At 44.8% G+C, this 24330-nt stretch overlaps 1 protein-coding gene across 3 annotated transcripts in view; it reads left to right on the forward strand.

The window, feature by feature from the left end:
- Positions 1–24330, forward strand: part of LOC138480803 (vascular endothelial growth factor receptor kdr-like) — a 1018894-nt gene that overhangs the window by 320896 nt on the left and 673668 nt on the right. For all 3 annotated transcript variants that reach the window (XM_069612549.1, XM_069612547.1, XM_069612548.1), the window contains exons 6-8: positions 1135–1271; positions 10919–11084; positions 17533–17650. In XM_069612549.1, coding sequence (XP_069468650.1) covers positions 1135–1271; positions 10919–11084; positions 17533–17650 — 421 coding nt within the window. The remainder of the gene's footprint in view (positions 1–1134; positions 1272–10918; positions 11085–17532; positions 17651–24330) is intronic.

A 24330-nucleotide genomic window follows, 5' to 3' on the forward strand; every position in this document is an offset into this window, starting at 1 on the left:
AGCTGTACAATGCAGTCCATATACCCATCAGTGTAATGTACTGGATTAGGTCCATAGGTCGAAATGAACCCTGCCTATATATTCACAAAAACTACATACCTCTGAGTTTGATATTCGTAGTGCTAGTGTCCAATTACACCAAAAATAGCTGTAGACTTCATGTATCAAGTCTCTTTTTTAATTTCTTCACTGCTTGTAAGTAGCTGAAGGTCCAATGAGTTATTTTTACTCTTTGCAAATTATATTAAACATTTTCGAATATTTTGTGTAAGATTGATGTACTTGTTCTATTTTTTCAGGACTACAAGGTACAGGAGGGCTTAAACCAGGTTATCGATATAGATCAGCAAATTTGTGAAAATTCAATTATGTCACTTAAATATTTGTGGTCTACCTCTGACCGTGTGAGAGAGGGAATATCCAAAGGGGTATTTAGCTTTTAGCAAGACTAATATTTACAAAATCTCAAACTGTTGGCATTCCCAACGCTTGTTTCTCTGGTCGCACAGCAGTCTGCAATGGCTGGGGTGGCGAGCAACGCAACTCTTACCAGCATACCAGGAGAAACAGAGAGAGAGAGAGAGAGAGAGAGAGAGAGAGAGAGACAGAGAGAGAGATAGAGAGAAAGACAGAGAGAGAGAGAGAGACAGAGAGAGACAGAGAGAGACAGAGAGAGAGAGAAAGACAGAGAGAGAGAGAGAAAGAGAGAGAGAGAGAGAGATAGGGAGAGAGAGAGAAAGACAGAGATAGAGAGAGAGACAGAGAGAGACAGAGAGAGAGACACAGAGAGAGAAAGACACACAGAGAGAGAAAGACAGAGATAGAGAGAGAGATAGAAAGACAGAGAGAGAGAGAAAGACAGAGTGAGAGAGAGAGAGAGAGAGAGAGAGAGAGAAAGACAGAGAGAGAGAGACAAAGAGAGAGAGAGAGAGACTAGGAGAGACAGAGAGAGGGACAGGGGGAGAGAGAGAGAAAGCGAAAGAGAGCTCGGATATGATACGATATGATATGGCAATTATAACGCGCCAGATAGTGCAAGAAGAACGAGGGAGGGGAGAACGAGCACTAGAACAGCATATGGTATTGTGGCTACAGCTATTTCCCCTGACTGCTCTTAACCCTTTTTCCTTTTAGCTCCTGACATCTATAATATAACCCTCCATGTGGAAGAGGAGAAGCTGTTAGTCGGAGACACCCTTTCTCTAGTATGTACTGTACGGTTCCCTTTCAACAGAAGGATGAAACCGGCCTGGTCGCTAAATGGAAAAATTGTGAGTAGAAAGAACCATATGTTTCATTTATTTATTTATGCATTTGTTTAGCGCACTAAACCCTTAGGCATCAAGGCGCTGCGTTCATTGTACCTCTGCATCCTGTGAACACTATAATCTTATCAAATTTGCCTACGGTACAGCAAAATATAACATTTGTGATGGGAACTTTTAACTTTTAACATTTCATCGGAAGCTACTGCCTGTCTGCCTTCTCTGCACTCCACCATCACTTATTTGCACCCTGCAGTGCCATTACGGAAGAGTAACAGGCTAGGAACCCGGCTGCATAGCCCTGAAGAAGCCCAAGTGGCTAAACACAGCTGGGGTCGCTTGCTCTTATGTGCAAAGAGAGCCTGGCCTAGCGGCAGTGACGGGGGAGGTCAGACACTTGATGTGCACATCTTTGGGTCCCCTAATGTAAGGACGCAGCAGAGCAGGACACACACGATGATGTGCAGCGCACGGGGCGTACCCCTGGAAACAAGCTGCCCCAAAGTGCATGCATTCTTAGCACAGCTTTTTGAGTGTATTATGAAAGAGGCCTCACATATTGTCAATTAAGAGGACCACCTTAGGACTCATTGTGAGTAAGCTGGTAAATAAAGACACGTGATATTGTAATAACCCTAGTAAAAAAACATTAATAAATTGGGCCTGTGGGGGATCTTACAGCCTGGGGTACATTAAAAGTAGTGCATTAACGGAGGATAGCACAGGGGCAACGTGCTGGTCTTGAAAGCAAGACCACACAAAGCCACAGAGGTTCGTATCCCGGATCCGTGCTTGGACACCTAACTCAGGCATTAAGTGTGTTATAAAAAAGAATTTAATAAATAAATTAGCTAATAGTCCATCTTTGCCCCCTGCCGTGAATATCCAATGAAATTTCAGTTCATAATTAGGTCAGATTACAAAAAAATAGGACATTTTTAAAATACCACTTGTTTTAACCATTGTTGCATTACTCATAATGCAGCCCTTTGACTTAACTTGCTCCCCACAGCTTATCATTTTTATTCTTTGTTTTACATTCTTGACATTTTTATTAGGGGGAAATAAACCGGTGTACTTCAGTAGCAAGTGCCGGTGCACAGTGTTAATCCATGGGGGAGAAGTGTCCTGGATGAAATTTTAAGAAGGAGAAGACATTTTAAGTGGCATGATAGCGGAAATCTCCAAGGCAGTTGAAAAACAAACGTGGCTTGTTTGTTCACTGAATTATCAATCGGGGACACTATCAGGGGTAGTGCCTGGTTAGCTTAAAACCAACAATTACCAGAAGCCACTTTACACAACTGTGTGCATTTAATTTTATGCTTTTAGGACAATCTAAAAAGAAACATTGGGACACATTTGCATGACAATTAAAGCATAAGGAGTCATAAATGATGGATAGAATTATGCGTTTGCATTTTATGTGGAAGTTAGATTTGTGTAACGCTATGTACTAGCTCCTCGGAAGCTCCTAGTGACATTTTACTGCTGGATACCCATGACTGTTTGTAGCTCCTGCTTATCCAATCCTAATTTCGAGCGCTGCATGATTAATGTATTAACCTTGCTGGAAACCGTGAGCCATGGGTCTGTAGAATGCTTTGCGTAGCTCGCACATTAGTCGTAACTGCAGAAAATCTGAGAACAAAACATCACCTTGCATAGCTGCCAAGTTCCCCGGTGTCATGCGCGCACCTTGAGCCAATTCTAGTTTTCCCTATAGCATCCTGGGACTTTAGTTTCATTTTTTCCAGTGTAAGAATGGGCCTCCAAGCCCTAGGCAAAACCAGCACTGGCTCGAGGTGTCACGTATTGTACAGGGCAGCTTTGTGGCTCTGCAACGTGGTGGTTTTCTCTCCTGTGCACTGCAGTTAGGCCGGCAAGCTATAGCGCCTCAAGATGTCACCCATGACAGGGCACCTTGGCAGCTTGGTTTACATCATATTATCTTTTGTTACTGTAATACACCACAGAAGCCAAAATACATGGCAAATACAGCAACAAAGGACAGCTATAAAAGAGAAAGGATACAGTGATCTATGATATGATAAGTTATTTATAACGTGCCTGTACACAAGTGCTTCTAGGCGCGACAAGACAAGGGATAGAAGACAGAGGGAGGACAAGACAAATAGTCTTACTAGGCCTTGTGTCATTCAGATTGTGCAAGTCTAAGAAGTGAAAGGGGAAAGGGAGGTGGGAGTGCGAGGGAAAGGGAAACACGGTAGCAATGCTCTGAGTAAGTGCAGCCACGGCAGCTCATCTCTAGGTAGTGTAAGGAGAACAAGGGACTGTAGAGGTTACAGTTACAGCCCCTAAGTGTGTGGTAGGCCCGGAGGCAGTGCAGAGGAGACTGAACAAGAAAGAGCCTGGTACCCAGCCTGACTCTGAGGGTAGCTAAGCAACCAGTCGGAGCAACAGACAGGTAGGTCAGATAGGTCAGCAGGGGAGGGAGAGAGAGAAAGCAGAGGAAAATAGGAACGTTTTGAGCTGCTTCCGGGGCTTCAAGTCGTCCGGCTCAAGTTTGAGAGGGGCAGGAAGGCCGTTCCAGAGGGAAGCACTTGCAGAGGAGAGAGAAGGACCCCCACTCTATGCCTGGAGAAGCGTCTAACTCTTAAAGAGTTGGAGGTAGCTGAGCGAACTGCTCGAGAAGGAAGGTATTTAGGAAGAGAGCGTTGAATGTAGTGCAGGCTGCAGCCCCAGAAAGCCTTGTGGACAATTCGTAGCAGGAACAGGAGTAGATAGCAAGGGTGTAGCTACCAAGATGCTGGATGGGTGCTGCTTTCAAGGTAAATGGACACGAAACAGTGAAAAATACAGTTACTTCTTTAGTATTGTGGTTTTTCAGAGACCACATATTGCAGCAGGAGGCCCTTGACCACAACGTGCTGCACATAGAACAGTTTGGTGTGATGGGGAAATGCAATGGGACAAAACGGACTTATTTTATGTTAACAATTTGAAACACACATCAAGTGACAGGCACAACATCACAAAGTGTGTTGGTGACGGTAGAACCCAGGACTATAGTGCAGGCTTTCAGCTTCTAGTGGAGTCAATAGACCACGTCTCTACTGCCTGCACAAGAACGTGGATAATTGTGAGGCATCGAGACAGCTCGGTTAGTTTGGAATACTTTGCCTTTTCTCATCTGTGACGCCTTCAGCCAGTCCTGGTTTTTCCCATTGCATGCTGGTACTTTACTTTCATTTTTTCCATTCTAAGTATCGGAGTGCCAGCATGCGCATGGATAAGCATGAGGTATCGAGACCGCTCAGTTAGATTGAAAAAAAAGTTGATTTTATTTATTTATTTATTTATTTATTTATTTATTTATTTATTGTGTCATTTATATTGCAGACATAGTCCAGAGGTATCTAGGCACTTTTTGGTTAAGAGGGTTGGTTACAGTAGTTGCTTGCAAAGGTAATAGGTTACAGACATTGTATTATTTACTTGCATGGGTAATAGCTTACAGACACATTACATCTAATAAATAAAGGATTTACCACAGGCATGTGTGTGTGTGTGTGTGTGTACGTACTTCTACATATCATGTGTGTACTAGCCTCTCAATTAGTGATACAGCGTGGGATTAGATGTATGTGCAAGATGGCGATGTGTCCAAACACAGACAGACACACTTGTTAGGGAACATTGCAAGACTCGACCCCTTGCAGTGATGCCCACGACTGCAGAGCATGTAGACACTCTGTAAAGATCACATGCTCTCTCTCTCTGTCTCCCACACACACACACACCTCTAAGGGATGAACACAAGACTCAATTCCCTTTCAAGGCTCTCCCCAAAGGGAAAACAACAGACTGCCCATCCCATTCTGCTACCCATGCATGGGTGTGGGCAAAGGTTGCGATACCTAACCCTGCTACGCAGCGGCCACCATTGCAAAACGCAAGACTAGCCGACAATTCTGCAAGCACAGGTGCCACCTGACTTGCTAGACACTGTCCGCCCCTCTTCTCCCCGCCACCCTATATAGCTGTACGCATCCTCTCTGTCCCTCTGTAGCCTGCCCACCAGTGTCTGTCTGTTCTGTTGGTAACTCTATTGTTGTATACCTCTGTGAAGCGCTCCGTTGTGTATCTGTTCTGTTGTATACCTCTGTGAAGCGCTCCGTTGTGTATCTGTTCTGTTGTATACATTTGTGAAGCGCTCCGTTGTGTATCTGTTCTGTTGTATACCTCTGTGAAGCGCTCCGTTGTGTATCTGTTCTGTTGTATACCTCTGTGAAGCGCTCCGTTGTGTATCTGTTCTGTTGTATACCTCTGTGAAGCGCTCCGTTGTGTATCTGTTCTGTTGTATACCTCTGTGAAGCGCTCCGTTGTGTATCTGTTCTGTTGTATACCTCTGTGAAGCGCTCCGTTGTGTATCTGTTCTGTTGTATACCTCTGTGAAGCGCTCCGTTGTGTATCTGTTCTGTTGTATACCTCTGTGAAGCGCTCCGTTGTGTATCTGTTCTGTTGTATACCTCTGTGAAGCGCTCCGTTGTGTATCTGTTCTGTTGTATACCTCTGTGAAGCGCTCCGTTGTGTATCTGTTCTGTTGTATACCTCTGTGAAGCGCTCCGTTGTGTATCTGTTCTGTTGTATAGCTCTGTGAAGCGCTCCGTTGTGTATCTGTTCTGTTGTATAGCTCTGTGAAGCGCTCCGTTGTGTATCTGTTCTGTTGTATAGCTCTGTGAAGCGCTCCGTTGTGTATCTGTTCTGTTGTATACCTCTGTGAAGCGCTCCGTTGTGTATCTGTTCTGTTGTGAAGCGCTCCGTTGTGTATCTGTTCTGTTGTATACCTCTGTGAAGCGCTCCGTTGTGTATCTGTTCTGTTGTATACCTCTGTGAAGCGCTCCGTTGTGTATCTGTTCTGTTGTGAAGCGCTCCGTTGTGTATCTGTTCTGTTGTATAGCTCTGTGAAGCGCTCCGTTGTGTATCTGTTCTGTTGTATAGCTCTGTGAAGCGCTCCGTTGTGTATCTGTTCTGTTGTATAGCTCTGTGAAGCGCTCCGTTGTGTATCTGTTCTGTTGTATACCTCTGTGAAGCGCTCCGTTGTGTATCTGTTCTGTTGTATACCTCTGTGAAGCGCTCCGTTGTGTATCTGTTCTGTTGTATACCTCTGTGAAGCGCTCCGTTGTGTATCTGTTCTGTTGTATACCTCTGTGAAGCGCTCCGTTGTGTATCTGTTCTGTTGTATAGCTCTGTGAAGCGCTCCGTTGTGTATCTGTTCTGTTGTATAGCTCTGTGAAGCGCTCCGTTGTGTATCTGTTCTGTTGTATAGCTCTGTGAAGCGCTCCGTTGTGTATCTCTTCTGTTGTATAGCTCTGTGAAGCGCTCCGTTGTGTATCTGTTCTGTTGTATACCTCTGTGAAGCGCTCCGTTGTGTATCTGTTCTGTTGTGAAGCGCTCCGTTGTGTATCTGTTCTGTTGTATACCTCTGTGAAGCGCTCCGTTGTGTATCTGTTCTGTTGTATACCTCTGTGAAGCGCTCCGTTGTGTATCTGTTCTGTTGTGAAGCGCTCCGTTGTGTATCTGTTCTGTTGTATAGCTCTGTGAAGCGCTCCGTTGTGTATCTGTTCTGTTGTATACCTCTGTGAAGCGCTCCGTTGTGTATCTGTTCTGTTGTATACCTCTGTGAAGCGCTCCGTTGTGTATCTGTTCTGTTGTATACCTCTGTGAAGCGCTCCGTTGTGTATCTGTTCTGTTGTATACCTCTGTGAAGCGCTCCGTTGTGTATCTGTTCTGTTGTATACCTCTGTGAAGCGCTCCGTTGTGTATCTGTTCTGTTGTATAGCTCTGTGAAGCGCTCCGTTGTGTATCTGTTCTGTTGTATAGCTCTGTGAAGCGCTCCGTTGTGTATCTGTTCTGTTGTATAGCTCTGTGAAGCGCTCCGTTGTGTATCTGTTCTGTTGTATACCTCTGTGAAGCGCTCCGTTGTGTATCTGTTCTGTTGTGAAGCGCTCCGTTGTGTATCTGTTCTGTTGTATACCTCTGTGAAGCGCTCCGTTGTGTATCTGTTCTGTTGTATACCTCTGTGAAGCGCTCCGTTGTGTATCTGTTCTGTTGTGAAGCGCTCCGTTGTGTATCTGTTCTGTTGTATAGCTCTGTGAAGCGCTCCGTTGTGTATCTGTTCTGTTGTATAGCTCTGTGAAGCGCTCCGTTGTGTATCTGTTCTGTTGTATACCTCTGTGAAGCGCTCCGTTGTGTATCTGTTCTGTTGTGAAGCGCTCCGTTGTGTATCTGTTCTGTTGTATACCTCTGTGAAGCGCTCCGTTGTGTATCTGTTCTGTTGTATACCTCTGTGAAGCGCTCCGTTGTGTATCTGTTCTGTTGTGAAGCGCTCCGTTGTGTATCTGTTCTGTTGTATAGCTCTGTGAAGCGCTCCGTTGTGTATCTGTTCTGTTGTATAGCTCTGTGAAGCGCTCCGTTGGGTATCTGTTCTGTTGTATACATCTGTGAAGCGCTCCGTTGTGTATCTGTTCTGTTGTATACCTCTGTGAAGCGCTCCGTTGTGTATCTGTTCTGTTGTATACCTCTGTGAAGCGCTCCGTTGTGTATCTGTTCTGTTGTGAAGCGCTCCGTTGTGTATCTGTTCTGTTGTATACCTCTGTGAAGCGCTCCGTTGTGTATCTGTTCTGTTGTGAAGCGCTCCGTTGTGTATCTGTTCTGTTGTATACCTCTGTGAAGCGCTCCGTTGTGTATCTGTTCTGTTGTGAAGCGCTCCGTTGTGTATCTGTTCTGTTGTATACCTCTGTGAAGCGCTCCGTTGTGTATCTGTTCTGTTGTATACCTCTGTGAAGCGCTCCGTTGTGTATCTGTTCTGTTGTGAAGCGCTCCGTTGTGTATCTGTTCTGTTGTATAGCTCTGTGAAGCGCTCCGTTGTGTATCTGTTCTGTTGTATAGCTCTGTGAAGCGCTCCGTTGTGTATCTGTTCTGTTGTATAGCTCTGTGAAGCGCTCCGTTGTGTATCTGTTCTGTTGTATAGCTCTGTGAAGCGCTCCGTTGTGTATCTGTTCTGTTGTATACCTCTGTGAAGCGCTCCGTTGTGTATCTGTTCTGTTGTATACCTCTGTGAAGCGCTCCGTTGTGTATCTGTTCTGTTGTATACCTCTGTGAAGCGCTCCGTTGTGTATCTGTTCTGTTGTATACCTCTGTGAAGCGCTCCGTTGTGTATCTGTTCTGTTGTATAGCTCTGTGAAGCGCTCCGTTGTGTATCTGTTCTGTTGTATAGCTCTGTGAAGCGCTCCGTTGTGTATCTGTTCTGTTGTATAGCTCTGTGAAGCGCTCCGTTGTGTATCTGTTCTGTTGTATACCTCTGTGAAGCGCTCCGTTGTGTATCTGTTCTGTTGTGAAGCGCTCCGTTGTGTATTTGTTCTGTTGTATACCTCTGTGAAGCGCTCCGTTGTGTATCTGTTCTGTTGTATACCTCTGTGAAGCGCTCCGTTGTGTATCTGTTCTGTTGTGAAGCGCTCCGTTGTGTATCTGTTCTGTTGTATAGCTCTGTGAAGCGCTCCGTTGTGTATCTGTTCTGTTGTATACCTCTGTGAAGCGCTCCGTTGTGTATCTGTTCTGTTGTATACCTCTGTGAAGCGCTCCGTTGTGTATCTGTTCTGTTGTATACCTCTGTGAAGCGCTCCGTTGTGTATCTGTTCTGTTGTATACCTCTGTGAAGCGCTCCGTTGTGTATCTGTTCTGTTGTATACCTCTGTGAAGCGCTCCGTTGTGTATCTGTTCTGTTGTATAGCTCTGTGAAGCGCTCCGTTGTGTATCTGTTCTGTTGTATAGCTCTGTGAAGCGCTCCGTTGTGTATCTGTTCTGTTGTATAGCTCTGTGAAGCGCTCCGTTGTGTATCTGTTCTGTTGTATACCTCTGTGAAGCGCTCCGTTGTGTATCTGTTCTGTTGTGAAGCGCTCCGTTGTGTATCTGTTCTGTTGTATACCTCTGTGAAGCGCTCCGTTGTGTATCTGTTCTGTTGTATACCTCTGTGAAGCGCTCCGTTGTGTATCTGTTCTGTTGTGAAGCGCTCCGTTGTGTATCTGTTCTGTTGTATAGCTCTGTGAAGCGCTCCGTTGTGTATCTGTTCTGTTGTATAGCTCTGTGAAGCGCTCCGTTGTGTATCTGTTCTGTTGTATACCTCTGTGAAGCGCTCCGTTGTGTATCTGTTCTGTTGTGAAGCGCTCCGTTGTGTATCTGTTCTGTTGTATACCTCTGTGAAGCGCTCCGTTGTGTATCTGTTCTGTTGTATACCTCTGTGAAGCGCTCCGTTGTGTATCTGTTCTGTTGTGAAGCGCTCCGTTGTGTATCTGTTCTGTTGTATAGCTCTGTGAAGCGCTCCGTTGTGTATCTGTTCTGTTGTATAGCTCTGTGAAGCGCTCCGTTGTGTATCTGTTCTGTTGTATACATCTGTGAAGCGCTCCGTTGTGTATCTGTTCTGTTGTATACCTCTGTGAAGCGCTCCGTTGTGTATCTGTTCTGTTGTATACCTCTGTGAAGCGCTCCGTTGTGTATCTGTTCTGTTGTGAAGCGCTCCGTTGTGTATCTGTTCTGTTGTATACCTCTGTGAAGCGCTCCGTTGTGTATCTGTTCTGTTGTGAAGCGCTCCGTTGTGTATCTGTTCTGTTGTATACCTCTGTGAAGCGCTCCGTTGTGTATCTGTTCTGTTGTGAAGCGCTCCGTTGTGTATCTGTTCTGTTGTATAGCTCTGTGAAGCGCTCCGTTGCTTCTCAGAGCTTGGCCTGTGCTCAATAAATACCATAATACTAATAATAAATAATAATATGTCAGACACCAAGGTTTGTTTATGTATTTAATATCCTACCTCTGATGTCTTGCCTGGCAAATATAGTCGGATGGCAGGGAAATTGCATTAAAGTGCATCCTGTTATACCTATAATTTCCAGATCTCAGAAATGAGTTAGAGAGACTCTGGGCAGACTGGATCCTTAATCCAGTGTACCATGTAAAGGACAGGTTAATACCACACCCTCTCTGAATGATCCAATTTTACCTGCATCACTAACATTCTTTTTATGATTGTATTTAAACTTGCTTCGCCAATTAACGTGATGGCTGGAGGGGTTGGATTTAATCTTCACCACTGCCATTTCTCTGAGTAACCTTCCACACCACTTATTTTTAAGTCCTGACCATTGCATAAATGGACTAGCCATATGCAAATTACTCTTGGTTCTACCACCAATAGAAGCAGTTTGGCACAAACTGCAGACATGATTACACATTATTTGGCCCTCCAGCTGTGTTGGACTACATCTCCCACGATCCATCACTAATGACTATGCTGGCTTGGCATAACGGGGTTTGAAGTCCAAAACATATATAATGAATAACCCTGTGCTAGGCCATGTCCACTCTGCACTATGCCTTGCTTGGCCTCATCACTAAGCTGAAGATTCCTTCCCTGTGGTACAGAGAGCAAGGACCCATGTCTGCGTATACTCTCACCATATAGGGAGAAACACTATAACCAATGCATCTGATGGGTGGACGGCACTGAATAAATGGTAGGCACTGTCATTGTTCTAGGAATCCTTCCAGCCGCCTTTCGTAGCACGGCGGTGCATGCTGTTACGTGGCAGGTTTCATATGTGTGTGTGCATTTTGCTTCCCTCCTTTCTTCCTAGCTGAAGGATGCTATAGTGCAAGATTCTCTCGACTTTGGCAAGACGGAGATAACTCACTACAGTAACCTGACCAAGGTGATCGTTTCCATGGAGGACGGGGGAGTCTACACATGCAGCGGGACCAACGCAAGTCAGCCCAAAAGAAGCACCACAATCACAGTCTACAGTAAGTGCCCTTTATTGATAAAGTGGGATCTCGAAGTGGTCAGGATACAGTAAGTGCCCTTTATTGATCACGTGGGATCTCTTGGAGGTAGGGTTACAGTAAGTGCCCTTTATTGATAACGTGCGATCTCATGGTGGTAGGGCTACAGTAAGTGCCCTTTATTGATAACGTGGGATCGCATGGACGTCAGGATACAGTAAGTTCCCTTTATTGATACATTTGGATCTCACGGAGGTAGGGATACGGTAAGTGCCTTTTATTGATAAAGTGGGATCTCATGGAGGTGGGAATACAGTAAGTGTCCTTTATTGATAACGTGGGATCTCATGGAGGTCAGGATACAGTAAGTGTTCTTTATTGATAACGTGGGATCTCATGGAGGTCAGGATACAGTAAGTGTCCTTTATTGATAACGCGGGATCTCATGGAGGCCCAGATACAGTAAGTGCTCTTTATTGAAACATTTGGATCTCACAGAGGTAGGGATACGGTAAGTGCCCGTTATTGATAAAGTGGGATCTCATGGAGGTCGGAATACAGTAAGTGTCCTTTATTGATAACGTGGGATCTCGTGGAGGTCGGGATACAGTAAGTGTCCTTTATTGATAACGTGGGATCTCATGGAAGTAGGGCTACAGTAAGTGTCCTTTATTGATAACATGGAATCTCATGGAGGTAGGGCTGCAGTAAGTGTCCTTTATTGATAACGAGGGATATCATGGAGGTCGGGATACAGTAAGTGTCCTTTATTGATAACGTGGGATCTCGTGGAGGTCGGGATACAGTAAGTGTCCTTTATTGATAACATGGAATCTCATGGAGGTAGGGCTGCAGTAAGTGTCCTTTATTGATAACGAGGGATATCATGGAGGTAGGGCTACAGTAAGTGTCCTTTATTGATAACGCACAATCTCATAGAAGTAGGGCTACAGTAAGTGCCCTTTATTGATAACACGGGATCTCATAGAGGTAGGGCTACAGTAACTGTACTTTATTGATAACGCACAATCTCATAGAAGTAGGGCTACAGTAAGTGCCCTTTATTGATAACATGGAATCTCATGGAGGTAGGGCTGCAGTAAGTGTCCTTTATTGATAACGAGGGATATCATGGAGGTAGGGCTACAGTAAGGGTCCTTTATTGATAACCTGGGATCTCACGGAGGTAGGGCTACAGTAAGTGTCCTTTATTGATAACGCACAATCTCATAGAAGTAGGGCTACAGTAAGTGCCCTTTATTGATAACACGGGATCTCATAGAGGTAGGGCTACAGTAACTGTACTTTATTGATACATTTGCATCTCATGGAGGGAGGGATACAGTGAGTGTCCTTTATTGATAACGCACAATCTCATAGAAGTAGGGCTACAGTAAGTGCCCTTTATTGATAACACGGGATCTCATAGAGGTAGGGCTACAGTAAGTGTACTTTGTTGATACATTTGGATCTCATGGAGCTAGGGTTACAGTAAGTGTCCTTTATTGATAAAGTGGGATCTCATAGAGGTAGGGCTACAGTAAGTGTCCTTTATTGATAACAAGGGATCTCATAGAGGTAGGGCTACAGTAAGTGTCAAAGGCTACAGTAAGTGTCCTTTATTGATAAAGTGGGGTCTCATGGTGGTCAGGATACAGAAAGTGCCCTTTAGTGGTAGGTGGGATCTCTTGGAGGTAGGGCTACAGTAAGAGCCCTTTATTGATAGCATGAGATCGTATGGAGGTCAGGATACAGTAAGTGCCCTTTATTGATAACGTGGAATCTCAAGGAGGTATGGCTACAGTAAGTGCACTTTATTGATAACGTGGAATGTCATGGAGGTATGGCTACAGTAAGTGCACTTTATTGATAACGTGTGATCTCATGGAAGTAGGGCTACAGTAAGTGCACTTTATTGATAACGTGGGATCTCATGGAGGTAGGGCTACAGTAAGTGTTCATTATTGATAACATGGGATCTCATCGAGATAGAGCTACAGTAAGTGCTCTTTATTGATAATGCAGGATCTCATAGAGGTAGGGCTACTGTGCTCTTTATTGATAACTTGGGATCTCATAGAGGTATGGCTAGAGTAAGAGCCCTTTATTGATAACGTGGGATCTCATAGAGGTATGGCTACAGTAAGTGCCCTTTATTGATAACGTGGGATCTCTTGGAGGTAGGACCACAATAAGTGTCCTTTATTGATAACGTGCAATCTCATAGAGGTAGGCTTGTGGGACCTACAGATTATGATTGAACTGAATGCTGGATGACTCTCGCGATTCTTTCAGTGTGCACCTTCTCACTACCAGGTTTTGAATTCAAAAGTAGTAATCCCTTGGGATAAGTCCTGAGCTCTGAGTGCCATGTGTTTTTCATTTGATGAGAGTAATTGGACCTACTTCCGGGTTCCAGCGGCGGCAGTCTGGTGGGGAGGCTTCTTTAGGAATATTTCTTTCAGAGACTGGAATATAAGGAGCTGCAGCACAACAGGCACCAAGACTTGAGTGAGAAAGGGAAGGGAGCGGTTGAATGTGACTACACCACACAGTACCCTGGGCAGGTGTTTCTTCACATGCTTGCATTATTACATCATGCATGTTTATAATTTCAAACATAAGGAGACAGTGCGATTTGTCCAGAATCACAATCTTTCTAGTAAAGTCGTGATGCCGGGCTTGACGCCCAGGCCTCCAGGTTCCAAAGCCAGCAATGTAACCACTCGAGAACATCCCCACCGATAATCCATACTGCGGTCCATTCTTGAGCTGTGTGATATTATGGAAAGTCGGCAGCTTGTGTGCATTATTGACTCCCCTGATGCTACACCCCTTCCCATCACCACCAACCACGGTCAATTTCCTGCATGCACATTATTCCAAAAATCCTCACTAGGCATGGGCAAACCTATTTGGGATAACACAAACCACCCACATTTTAGGCAATTCAAGGCCCGGTGAACTTTCAAACTTTCCTGCAGATTTGGCCACAGAGGTTTAAAGATCACCAGTTATGGCTCAAGGAGCAAAGGAAGATGACCGCAATCCCTAGCTGGGGCATTTATCATGCCCCACTACTGCCCTAATGGCAATTGTGGCATAGTAAACCTTTATCTATTTCCGGCACGCATTCTGAAAATAGAAATACACAGGGCCTCATTCCAAGGCTCGTGGTAAGGGGTTAACTGCGCCGGTAAGGGTGCCGGTGCCATTAACCCCTTACCACCGCATTACGAGGTCCTATAGCGGGTCCCGCTAAGGGCGGATGGTTTTACCAGGCGCCCTTACTGAGAGCCGCTAAAGGAGGGAGGTAACAACGGGCCTGTTATTAATGGGCCGTTGTTAGCTCCCTCCCCATTCCCACTGAGCCCTCTGGGGGCTCAATGGGAATGGCATGGGTTCCCTGAATGGAGAAATACCGGGTCCTCCAAGGTTGGAATGGCCCGGTAATTCCCCATTCAGGGAACCCGGACCCGGTATGGGGGTAGCCAAGGCGCTAATAGCACCATGGCTACCTCCATACTCGTAATGAACCCCATGATGGTATTTGCCACATTGGCCTGCTGTGGGATGGGTGGGTGTGCAGCAGGTGCTTTGGGAGTATGGCGGTAGCTGATTCCTCCTGCCAAAACTGATGGCCCCTGAATAGTCATGGGTCACTATTTGGAGGTGCACCCTGCACATATCGCCTGGATTACATCGCATTATAGGCCTCATGCCACACACCGATCAATCAAATGTGGAACACTTTCCCGAATTACAAAGGCTGTTGGGATACACACCACTGAGTAGTTTCCTTGCACCCAAATCACTACCAAATTGTAATAACACCTCCGTGTGTGGCCCTTCTGATTCTGAACAATACACTGGCTGATGGCATTGGTATTACCAACATGTCTGACTTATTACACATCTGTTCATGTTTACACATTCTTATCTTATTAATGTGCTGGGCTCTTGTTATCTTTCACCTCCTTGAAAGTCGTTAATTGATATAACAATAATATCATGTTTTGATCTAGTGCCCATTCCACATTCCTCTCCCTTGTGAGCACTTTAATAATAGGTGTTATTGTAACCCAATGTAATATAGTATGTAGTGCAGGACTGTCCAACTCAGGGCCTCGAGGGCCAGAATCCTGATGGGTTTTCAGGATATCCCTCATTAATATTCATGAGGAAAAATATGCATACATTCAACATCATTGCATGCAAATTTATCTCATGAATATTAATGAGGGGTATTCTGAAAACCCGATATGGATCGAGCCCTCCAGGCGTGGAGTTGGACAACCCTGAGTAGTAGTGGAATGACCTCAGAAGGTTCAAGAGCTGAGTCGGCTCAGGCATGATTTGAGCTTGTGATTTACCGGTTGTCCCCATCTCGAATCGGGCATGTAATGTGTGAGCTACACGCCCAGATAGCTATGCAACGTCGTTGGGATCTATTTCGTGTTCTGCTGCCATATGCCCAGCAACCCAGACATCATACACTCACTCACACTTTGCATAATACATAACACACACTTGCATGAATGCACCGGGAGGGAGGGAAGGGAGGAAAGCTCAGGAGCAACGTGCGAGTCGTGGAAGCACCACAATGATTACACTGGTTTGAATCCTGGAACCGTGCTCAAAATTGACCTAAGGTATTAAGTGCGATATAAATACCAGCACTTGCACGGTACGAATGTACAAGGCCTAGTAGGATTGTTCCTCCCCTCCCCCCTTGCCTTATCGCGCCTTGAGACACACGCGTTTATAGGCGCATTACAAATGAACAATTACAATCCCAAAATTACATACATCAAATATGCAGCATGCACACGCGCACAGACACACACACACTTATAATATTATCTTTTATCGCCTGATCCGCAGCAGCCAGCTCCTGCGCTTCAGCGTTCGCATTGCAGATGGGAACCAGTACGCAGGGAGAGCGTACTGGTTCATATCATGCTCAGTCAGTAGGGCTGGAGTGCCGGGAACAGCGACTGGAACTTCAACGCACTTTAATTTCTTTCTAAAGCCCGTGTGCCCACACCAGAGGTCTCCAAACTGTGTGGCGCGCCCCCTAAGGGGGGCGGGCCACACCTCAGGGGGGGCGCCAGAGCCCAGCATTAAATGTGTGTGTAAAAAAAACATTTTTTTTTTATTTTATTTTTTTTAGATTGGAGGAAATGGGAAGGGGCAGCTCACATCGTCAGACTGGACCATAAAACGGTCTTAGGCACCAATGAAAAAATGGCCAGCAGTTGCAAATGGATATTCAGTCCTTTAGTCACAGACTGTTTGAATAGTACCCAGGGGTTATTTTTTGTTCAAATGTAAATGAGATATTTAACGAATATTTATTCAGCAACAATGGTCAAAACGACAAGCTGCATAGTGAAGTAACTCCTCAAACTGGCCCACATTGGCTGCAAAAGGGGCCCATTTTGACTGGCCTACACCAGCATTTTGCATTGTTGGTATGGTCATCGCCCTATTGCCCTATAGGCCAGTCTAAGCCTGCCGGCTCATCCATAATGGCTGAGGGGGCGTCCACCCACTGGCCACCTCACCCATTATGGAGGAGCCAAGGAGCCAGGCCAGTGAAACACTGAGCACTCCCTCAGCTGCTTTTTCCAGCTGAGGGAGTGCTCTTGGGCCGGCTGAACTGTCAAAGGGAAACACTGTTTGCCTTTGACAGTTCATTTCCCCAGCCGCACATGATCACTGAGCCATGCAACCCTGGGGGTGATTTTCTTCGCCAGCCTTGCATAGCTCATTGGAAATGCTGGGTGGGGCACTGCATGTATGTATGTGCGAGGGGTGCTCCTGCGCCTCCTCATACATACGGGCAGAGCAACCTGGAGCGAGACATTTTAGCAACCACGCGAAGGCCCCTGCAGAAGGTACCTTTATGGTGATTTATTTTTTATTTAAATGTGTATGGATGTGTGTATGCTTCTGTTATGGGACTGTGGTGGGAGCAGGATGGGCGGCAGCATTGGGGTAGTGGTGGGAGTAGGGTGGGGGAGAGCCCAGGGTCTGTACTGGGAGTAGGGTGCGGTGACAGCACGCAAACGTTCATAGTGATTTCTACATACTGTCCATCTGGCACTTTTGGGGGACCCGGCCTGCCCAAACACTCTGACACTCTGACACAGAAAGAAAGGAATACACTTTAAACAATGGAATCCTGGCGCGGCCAACTCAGACCTTCATCCCTAATAGGTTGATAAATTGATTACCATTAAAATTGGGGAATAACAGCAGCAATGATTACAGTGCTTGGAAGCAAGAGGAGTCTTACCTAACCTGCTGTATATGATGTTTTCGTTTGTATTATTTGGGGAGTCCAGCTAGCACTGTCTGATATTTCTGTTGTTCAACTTTATAAAGCTTATTTTAGAAAGTCTCTTTCGATCGTATCACAGAAGACGCTGTTTCCTTGACTGTGTGTCTACTTGTGTCATTTCAGAAAAAGCTTTCATCAGAGTTTCCCAAAAGAGAAATCTTGTTCATAACGTCACCGAAGGTCGCAAGCTGGTCAAACTCTTTGTGAAAGTGGATGCCTTTCCGCACCCCGATGTGAGCTGGTGAGTTGGAGATTATGGAGTCTGTATAAAGGGGTGAATTATTGACATGACTCGTTGCCAATGACAACCGTTAAGATCTGAGGTCCATACCCTGCCCGCACCCCTACAGGAAGGACTTGAAAACTCCCACCTCCAGGGAGGTCTTGCTTTGGTAGAACCTTGGGGGGCACCTCATCTAGAGGTGCGCCCCATGGATGAAAACACCCCATTCCCATGGGACTGGCAAGGCCATCGAACCATTTCTCCCAGAATCGGGGCTTGCCCCTAACCATACCTGGAATCTGCACATCTGGACATCGCACCTCCAGCAAGTGTAACTCCCATTCAAAGAGAGGCGCTACACTCGTTCAAGAAATGCGGTGTAATCAGCCAACTTCCTACTGACTGTGTCCCAACTGGCCAAGGGAAGATCGACCGGCCCATTCCCGCAAAGGAAATGAACACCAGCATTGTGGAGTGGCTTCAAAGCACCCTAGGCCCACACCACCAAACGCTATGTGGCAGCTTAGCAAACATTTGCCCTGCAGCAAGTGAGGACATGCACATGACCATCTGAGATATGCATCCGCTTTCATGTACCTGATTTGCAAAGCCCAAAACTCTCGCAAGTCTGGTGATGTCCACAGCTTCTCGGGTATGCACTAGACTCCAACTCCAGGCCTCGAGGGCTGGATCCATGTCAGGTTTTCAGGATACCCCTCGTTAATCTCCATGAGATAAATTTGCATACATTGATTCTAAATGGAGGCACACTTTTTCCTCGTGAATATTAATGAGGGATATCCTGAAGGCCATCAGGATTCAGCCTTTGAGGCCTGGAGCTGTATAACCCTGCGACTAGAACAAAAATGTTTCTGAAGCCCACTTGCAGGTTGGCATCTCAGAGATGCTCCGGGCATCTCCAGATTTGCTCCAAGTTTACACATTGTAAATCAGGTCAAGTTTCATCTTGTATTGATACATATATTTCCCTTACGTTTGTGGTCCAATCTCTGCCTATCAATTGGGGGCATTTGCATTTACCATGACCCACCCATCAGCTGATTAAAATTTACTTAAATTGGTATGCACTTGAAACATAATACAGAATATTTGGGTCACATATGGACACATTGAATGGCTGTCAATAATTGTCTTATCACATGCATGTTCTGGCATCAGAACACACCTATAATAAGAAAGTGATATCACTTGTCCCTTGTAATATATTTTTAGAGGTAGCTGCAAACTAGCCATGTGATCATGGCACAAAGCAGGCCTGGGTACAATGGGGGCACACGCCTTCCATCTGAGGTTTTAACCGAAAATGGTTATATGCCATCAATGCAGTGTCTCCGGGCTAAGTAGGGTCACTAACACCCTACTGCCACTTCCAGTGCAGCGGCAAGGCCCGCCTCATGAGCGGCCTGATCTTCTGGCATGAAGCATCTGATATATTGAAGGGGCCTTAATACCACCCCTCCTTCTGGGAAAGTCCTCATCTTTCGTTTTCTGGTAGAAATGAGAGTCCAGAATGAAAGTCTGAGATTGCACCAGAAGTGCTTGTTCAATGAGCTGAGGGGACAGGTTGTGATGTGGTGCCCGCCCGTCCCCCAAAAGAGACAGACGCCTCCCTTCCTTAGCAGCTGCATTCAAGTACAAAGCACTCACATTTAGCGTCCCACAACACTGCCCTGACAACTTCCGGGATACAATGTCGGACTACTCCATTGAACACATAACTGCAGGTTGGAATTTGAGCATACCAACTGATTACGTACTGAAGGGGGGTACACAGTTGCCACCAGAGCCAGCCAGGAAACAAAAAGCATGAAAGAACCTCAACGGCTTCCGCTTAGCTCATCCCATGTGGTCGGTTCCAGATTTCCCACAAGGCATTTCTCCTGCACATTTGGTAGCATATAGTAAGATTATGGAACAATAGATTTCTCTTCTGTCCCCTTCACGCGGGAGAACATGCCACTGAATAATTAACTTTTCAGTCTTGGGTTTAGAAAACTTGGCTTGTGATCCAAGTTGTCTTGTTTGACAACCTGTCTGCCCTTGGGCTACTGCGAACCCGACACAGCGGAGGGTGCATTGCATTTTATGTTTTACTGTCCGATGTGCTCTTCCTTGGAGCAGAAGACACTTTTCCCCCCTTTCACACTCAGCTATTTTAGTCTCTCTATAGGCTCACAGAGATGCTTAGAAATGCAGTCATGCTCTGGAGAAACATTTCCTATGTGCCCCCCCCCCAAATCAGAGGAAAACCTCTGCCCTGTAAAGAAATCCCCTGGAGTAGAGAGTTTTACAAAAGTCATTTATATTCTTTGCAGGTGTGCCTTAGCCTTATCTCATGAGCCATTTCATGGTCCTCGATTGATAGTTTTTGTTGTTTTTATCATGAGATATAGTTTAAGGTGATTATTTGCATATTTCTTTTCCTTTTCTGTTTTATCCTGTTTTGAATTGGAATCTATGTAATCGCTGCATCGCCCGTAACTGCGCCGACGAAATGTCGATACCAATTATGGTGCGGCGCAGTGATCAGATAGATCACTTTGCCCGCATCCCCGGCCCACATTTCCCTTATGGACCCCCCAGCCCACTTACCTGTATGGCGGCACACTTCTGTGTGTGCTGCCTACACTCTGCTATCCCTATGGCGTCAGTTCCTCTCACTAACGTGGGTTAGAGCTCACGCCGCAAGGGTGCTTTTTTCTTCTTTTTTTCTTGTCCACCTCTTACCACAATTGTAAGCGGGGGACACCCCTGCAATCCCCAGCTTCCGTTACTGCAACCAAGTAGAGTAGGGGATACCCTCGAAACCCCCAACTTCCATTACTGCACCCAAGCATAGCAGGTGACACCCCTGCAACACCCGCTCTGCTTGGGCACAGTAAATATTGCCCTAATTTTGTGCACCCCGAAAGACACAGTGACTGCGGGTACGCACAAATGAGGGCGACATTTCGGTACGTTTCCTTGAATTGTGCTCATGTTATTAAGTATTTTGTCTGTGTCACGTTTGGAGATACGTGCCATTTTACTGGCAATAAAATACGTCAAGTAAAGTGAAAGTGAAAGTGAAAGTGAACGTGCCGTGACCTTGCGTAAAACAAGTCTCTTTGCTGTACTGTCCCTCTGTCCCTAGCTGGACCTTGTCATCATCTCTCTGAACTAGAGGTGATAGAAGCTCTACTGTGCTGGCAATGGATGGGTCATTAGGGCCAGATACTAATGTTCTATGAAAGGACATCAGTGTTTGAAGTGGAATAGGAAATCTACAGGGTGGGGGGGCTTAATGCAGAGAGTGTGGCCTAAGAAGTGTCTGGCATGGTCTCAAAATCCCAAATTGATTAACAACCTTCAGAAGATGTCGATCCCATGTAATTAGTGGTGTAACGGACAGGTCGAATTTTGCTACCGGGAAAAAAAGGGAGTAAAATATATTTTATATGGTGTGTTAAATGTAATTAATTCGCAATCAAACTATTGACAAGATTAAAGATATTCCAATATAAAATCACAATCGAATCAAAATAGGTCAGTGCTAAATCCAATCCCCCAGTTCTTTTCATGGAAATACATGATTCTTAAAGATACAATTTATTACTGTTCTAATGACAATACTTCAATATGATAGTTTGAAAAATAAGAAAATTCCATGTCTCTGCCAGTGATTCCCAACGTGTAACTCGGGAGCAACACCCTAAATTGGTGCTCTCCAGTTGCCGTGGGCCATGGTGAGGAGGCCTCGAAGGAAGTGCTGAAGGAATGCGCTCTCAGTAGCAGAATAGACTGGACAGAGACCTGGACTGTGTTAGAATGTTGGCCAATGAGCCCAATGTGGTTCCAGCTCACTTATTTTTTTTACGCTGGCATATACTTGCAAGATTTTAAGTTTGTTGCCACCATTCAAATAATTTTTCAGTAAATATCCGTCCTTATTAGCAGCGTAGTTTTTAAAACCCTGTCCTCTTCAGATACTTTGCACAGCTGACAAATGTATTAATGAGCAAAACCATTGAATCATGAATTCTGTTCCTTTGTGCAGCTAGTAGGTGCATTTACGGATAAATACGTGGCATGCATACCCAACTTTCCTTTATTCGATCATTTGCACGCACTGCTTTGTTTACAGGTGAGGTCTGTGTTTGATGCCACCATGCATTACATTTATCGGAAATAGACATTATTGTGTCACTTATATTTATTATTGCATAGTGTCCTAGTGCAAAAATCGTAATCGTTTGACACTCAGGCATGTGGATAATAGGGAGATACGATAAATGCATACCATATTTTTCATAATTATTTTGCCCTATATTCAAATCAAATTAAGCTGCTGTAAATAAATAGAAATTAACAATCCAATTAATTAATCTAAATACTTTATAAACACCACCTCCCCCATTTTGAAGTGGTCTTCAAATGCTCACAGTGTTTACCAAAGTGTGGTACTAGGTTTTGTGCAAAATCCCTTTTGGACAGAGAAAAACAGCTCCAAATCCTTCAGAAAAATATTATTTTTATTCCTAACCATTTTTTCGCCAATGTAACAGGATTCAGGGGCTTTAAAATGAACTATTTGCCATTACATGGGAACCGCCAACGCCTCAGTGACGTGAACTTTAAAGCCAACCATGTAATGACGGTATTAATCAATCAATATTTATTCAATCAGATTTCTCCATTAAGTTAGCAACATTTAAAAACATGTACCATATTTCAGGAAATATACAAAAAGCCCAAAATAAAAAAGCCGCTATAACGTATTCAAACAAGCTATAAATAAAACCCTGATCATAACAATTATATAAAAAATAGCTCCCCTGCATGTCCACGCTTACGCAAAACAGAGAAACAATGACAAATGAACAGAAAATGAATGAAAACTTCATTGACTCCTAGTTTGCAGGCACAGTTTGTGCTTCCTCCTGCACAGCATCTTCCTGTATGGAGGGGTGGGTACATTTAGATGTGCCATTGGCATCAGCCTCCTGCACTCTGGGGATTTTACTTCACAGATGTCTCCTGCCTGCCTTATACGTGTACATAGGTCTGCATATAAAGCTTAAGAGGGCAGCTTGTGTATATTATGGGCATCTGCCTCTATTCCCATCGGACAATCTCTTGCTTTAAGAGTTATTCTGTTGACTTAATGTGCCAAATTTAGTTATACCCCACTGCCTATCCAAATTGACAGTGCCTCACAACCTCCCCGTACCACAAGTATTTTTCTTTACCAGTGGAGGATGCAATAGCACTTAGATTGGTATTCACTTTATGATTAGCAGAAAATCCCAGCAGTGCTTTTAAAAAATAAGTGGCAAGTCTTAAGTGGATTGACACCTTCAAACTGAACACCTCCAATTCAGCTCACGAGGCACTACCAGGTGTACCTGCAGTGAGACCTGCTGTTTGGCACAAGAATTTATTGACATGACATGACAGTTGGAACCACCCTAGATTTTTCTGCCAAAACATCATGGAACGGGCCTTTGCTTTATGTACCTGGAGGCACTTGTCCAATCAGGATGCCCCAAAATTGAAATAAAAATGTAGAAAGACCATTAATCCTTAATGACGCCCCTTCAGCTGTCTTCTTAAAGTAATTGACCCAAACACCTCACTTTGAGAAGGTAGGCTCAAATAAAAATGAGACGGCCCCCTCATGTCTACATTCATTTAAAAACTAGCTGCAAGGTTTCCCCTTTTCTCCAACACCATCATTTTTATTTGTATCATATTTAATTTCAAACTATATTTCCCAAAATAGACATTTGTGTTTAGAAGGCCCTGTTGAAGACCTGCTGGTGTTAAATACAAAATAGCCGTGCCTTCGGCATATTAAAGCATGCTATAACATCGTCCCTTCAGAGAGGATGGATTAACATTCCAAAATGAAGTATTAGAATCAACGCCTGAAAGGAATACATTGCCCTGCTTTTCACCTTTATTGGTGGGGGAAGAACAATGAATAATTCCCTGATCTTGTATATCAGACAGACTCTGAGACGTCTGCGTATCACAGTTGGATAAGATTTAATAAAACATTATGGACCCCCAATACAATGTAAATTATGCCACACTGTTTCTATCCATCAAATCAAGTGTTTTCTCCAAATCTGAAAAAAATAAAATATTCTCTCTCCCTTAACGTTACCGTAGTTCTCCATGATGGTTCTCAGAGTGCAGCCCGCCCCGGAAACTCTTTTGTGAGGGCTTCAAGAGATTGTTGCTTTGAATCCACTCCTCTAGTCTGAGCAACAAACATTTGGAGAAAATCTTGCTGGCAATTTCGAGTAAGGAAATTGGCCCATAACCATGGGAGGCTGGTGGTTCAAGGATCACCTGTCCATGGAGATGGGATAATGCCTGTCTCGACAACTGCATTAAACATAAAACTATTTGGTGTCCTGAGAAAGAGCTCCCATTTTTTCTTAATACATTCTTGTTTTTTTCTTTGGCAATTTTTGTATGCCATTTTGAATCTATGGGCCTAATTACAAATATGGTGGTATCTCAGAGGTAAATCTGCCAAGATACCACCAAATGGATTTACCATTACCAATTGGTCTGGCGGAATTACCACTGCATTACAAGTAGTGGTAGGTAGTGTTAGTCTCATTTGTTCAAATTCGAAGGACTCCATGGGGAGTGCTGAAGTTTTTTTCTCTGCCTTACCTCCAAAC

This window comes from Ambystoma mexicanum, chromosome 5p (genome assembly GCF_040938575.1).
Source record: "Ambystoma mexicanum isolate Mex_15411 chromosome 5p, UKY_AmexF1_1, whole genome shotgun sequence".
NCBI classification, from domain to species: domain Eukaryota; kingdom Metazoa; phylum Chordata; class Amphibia; order Caudata; family Ambystomatidae; genus Ambystoma; species Ambystoma mexicanum.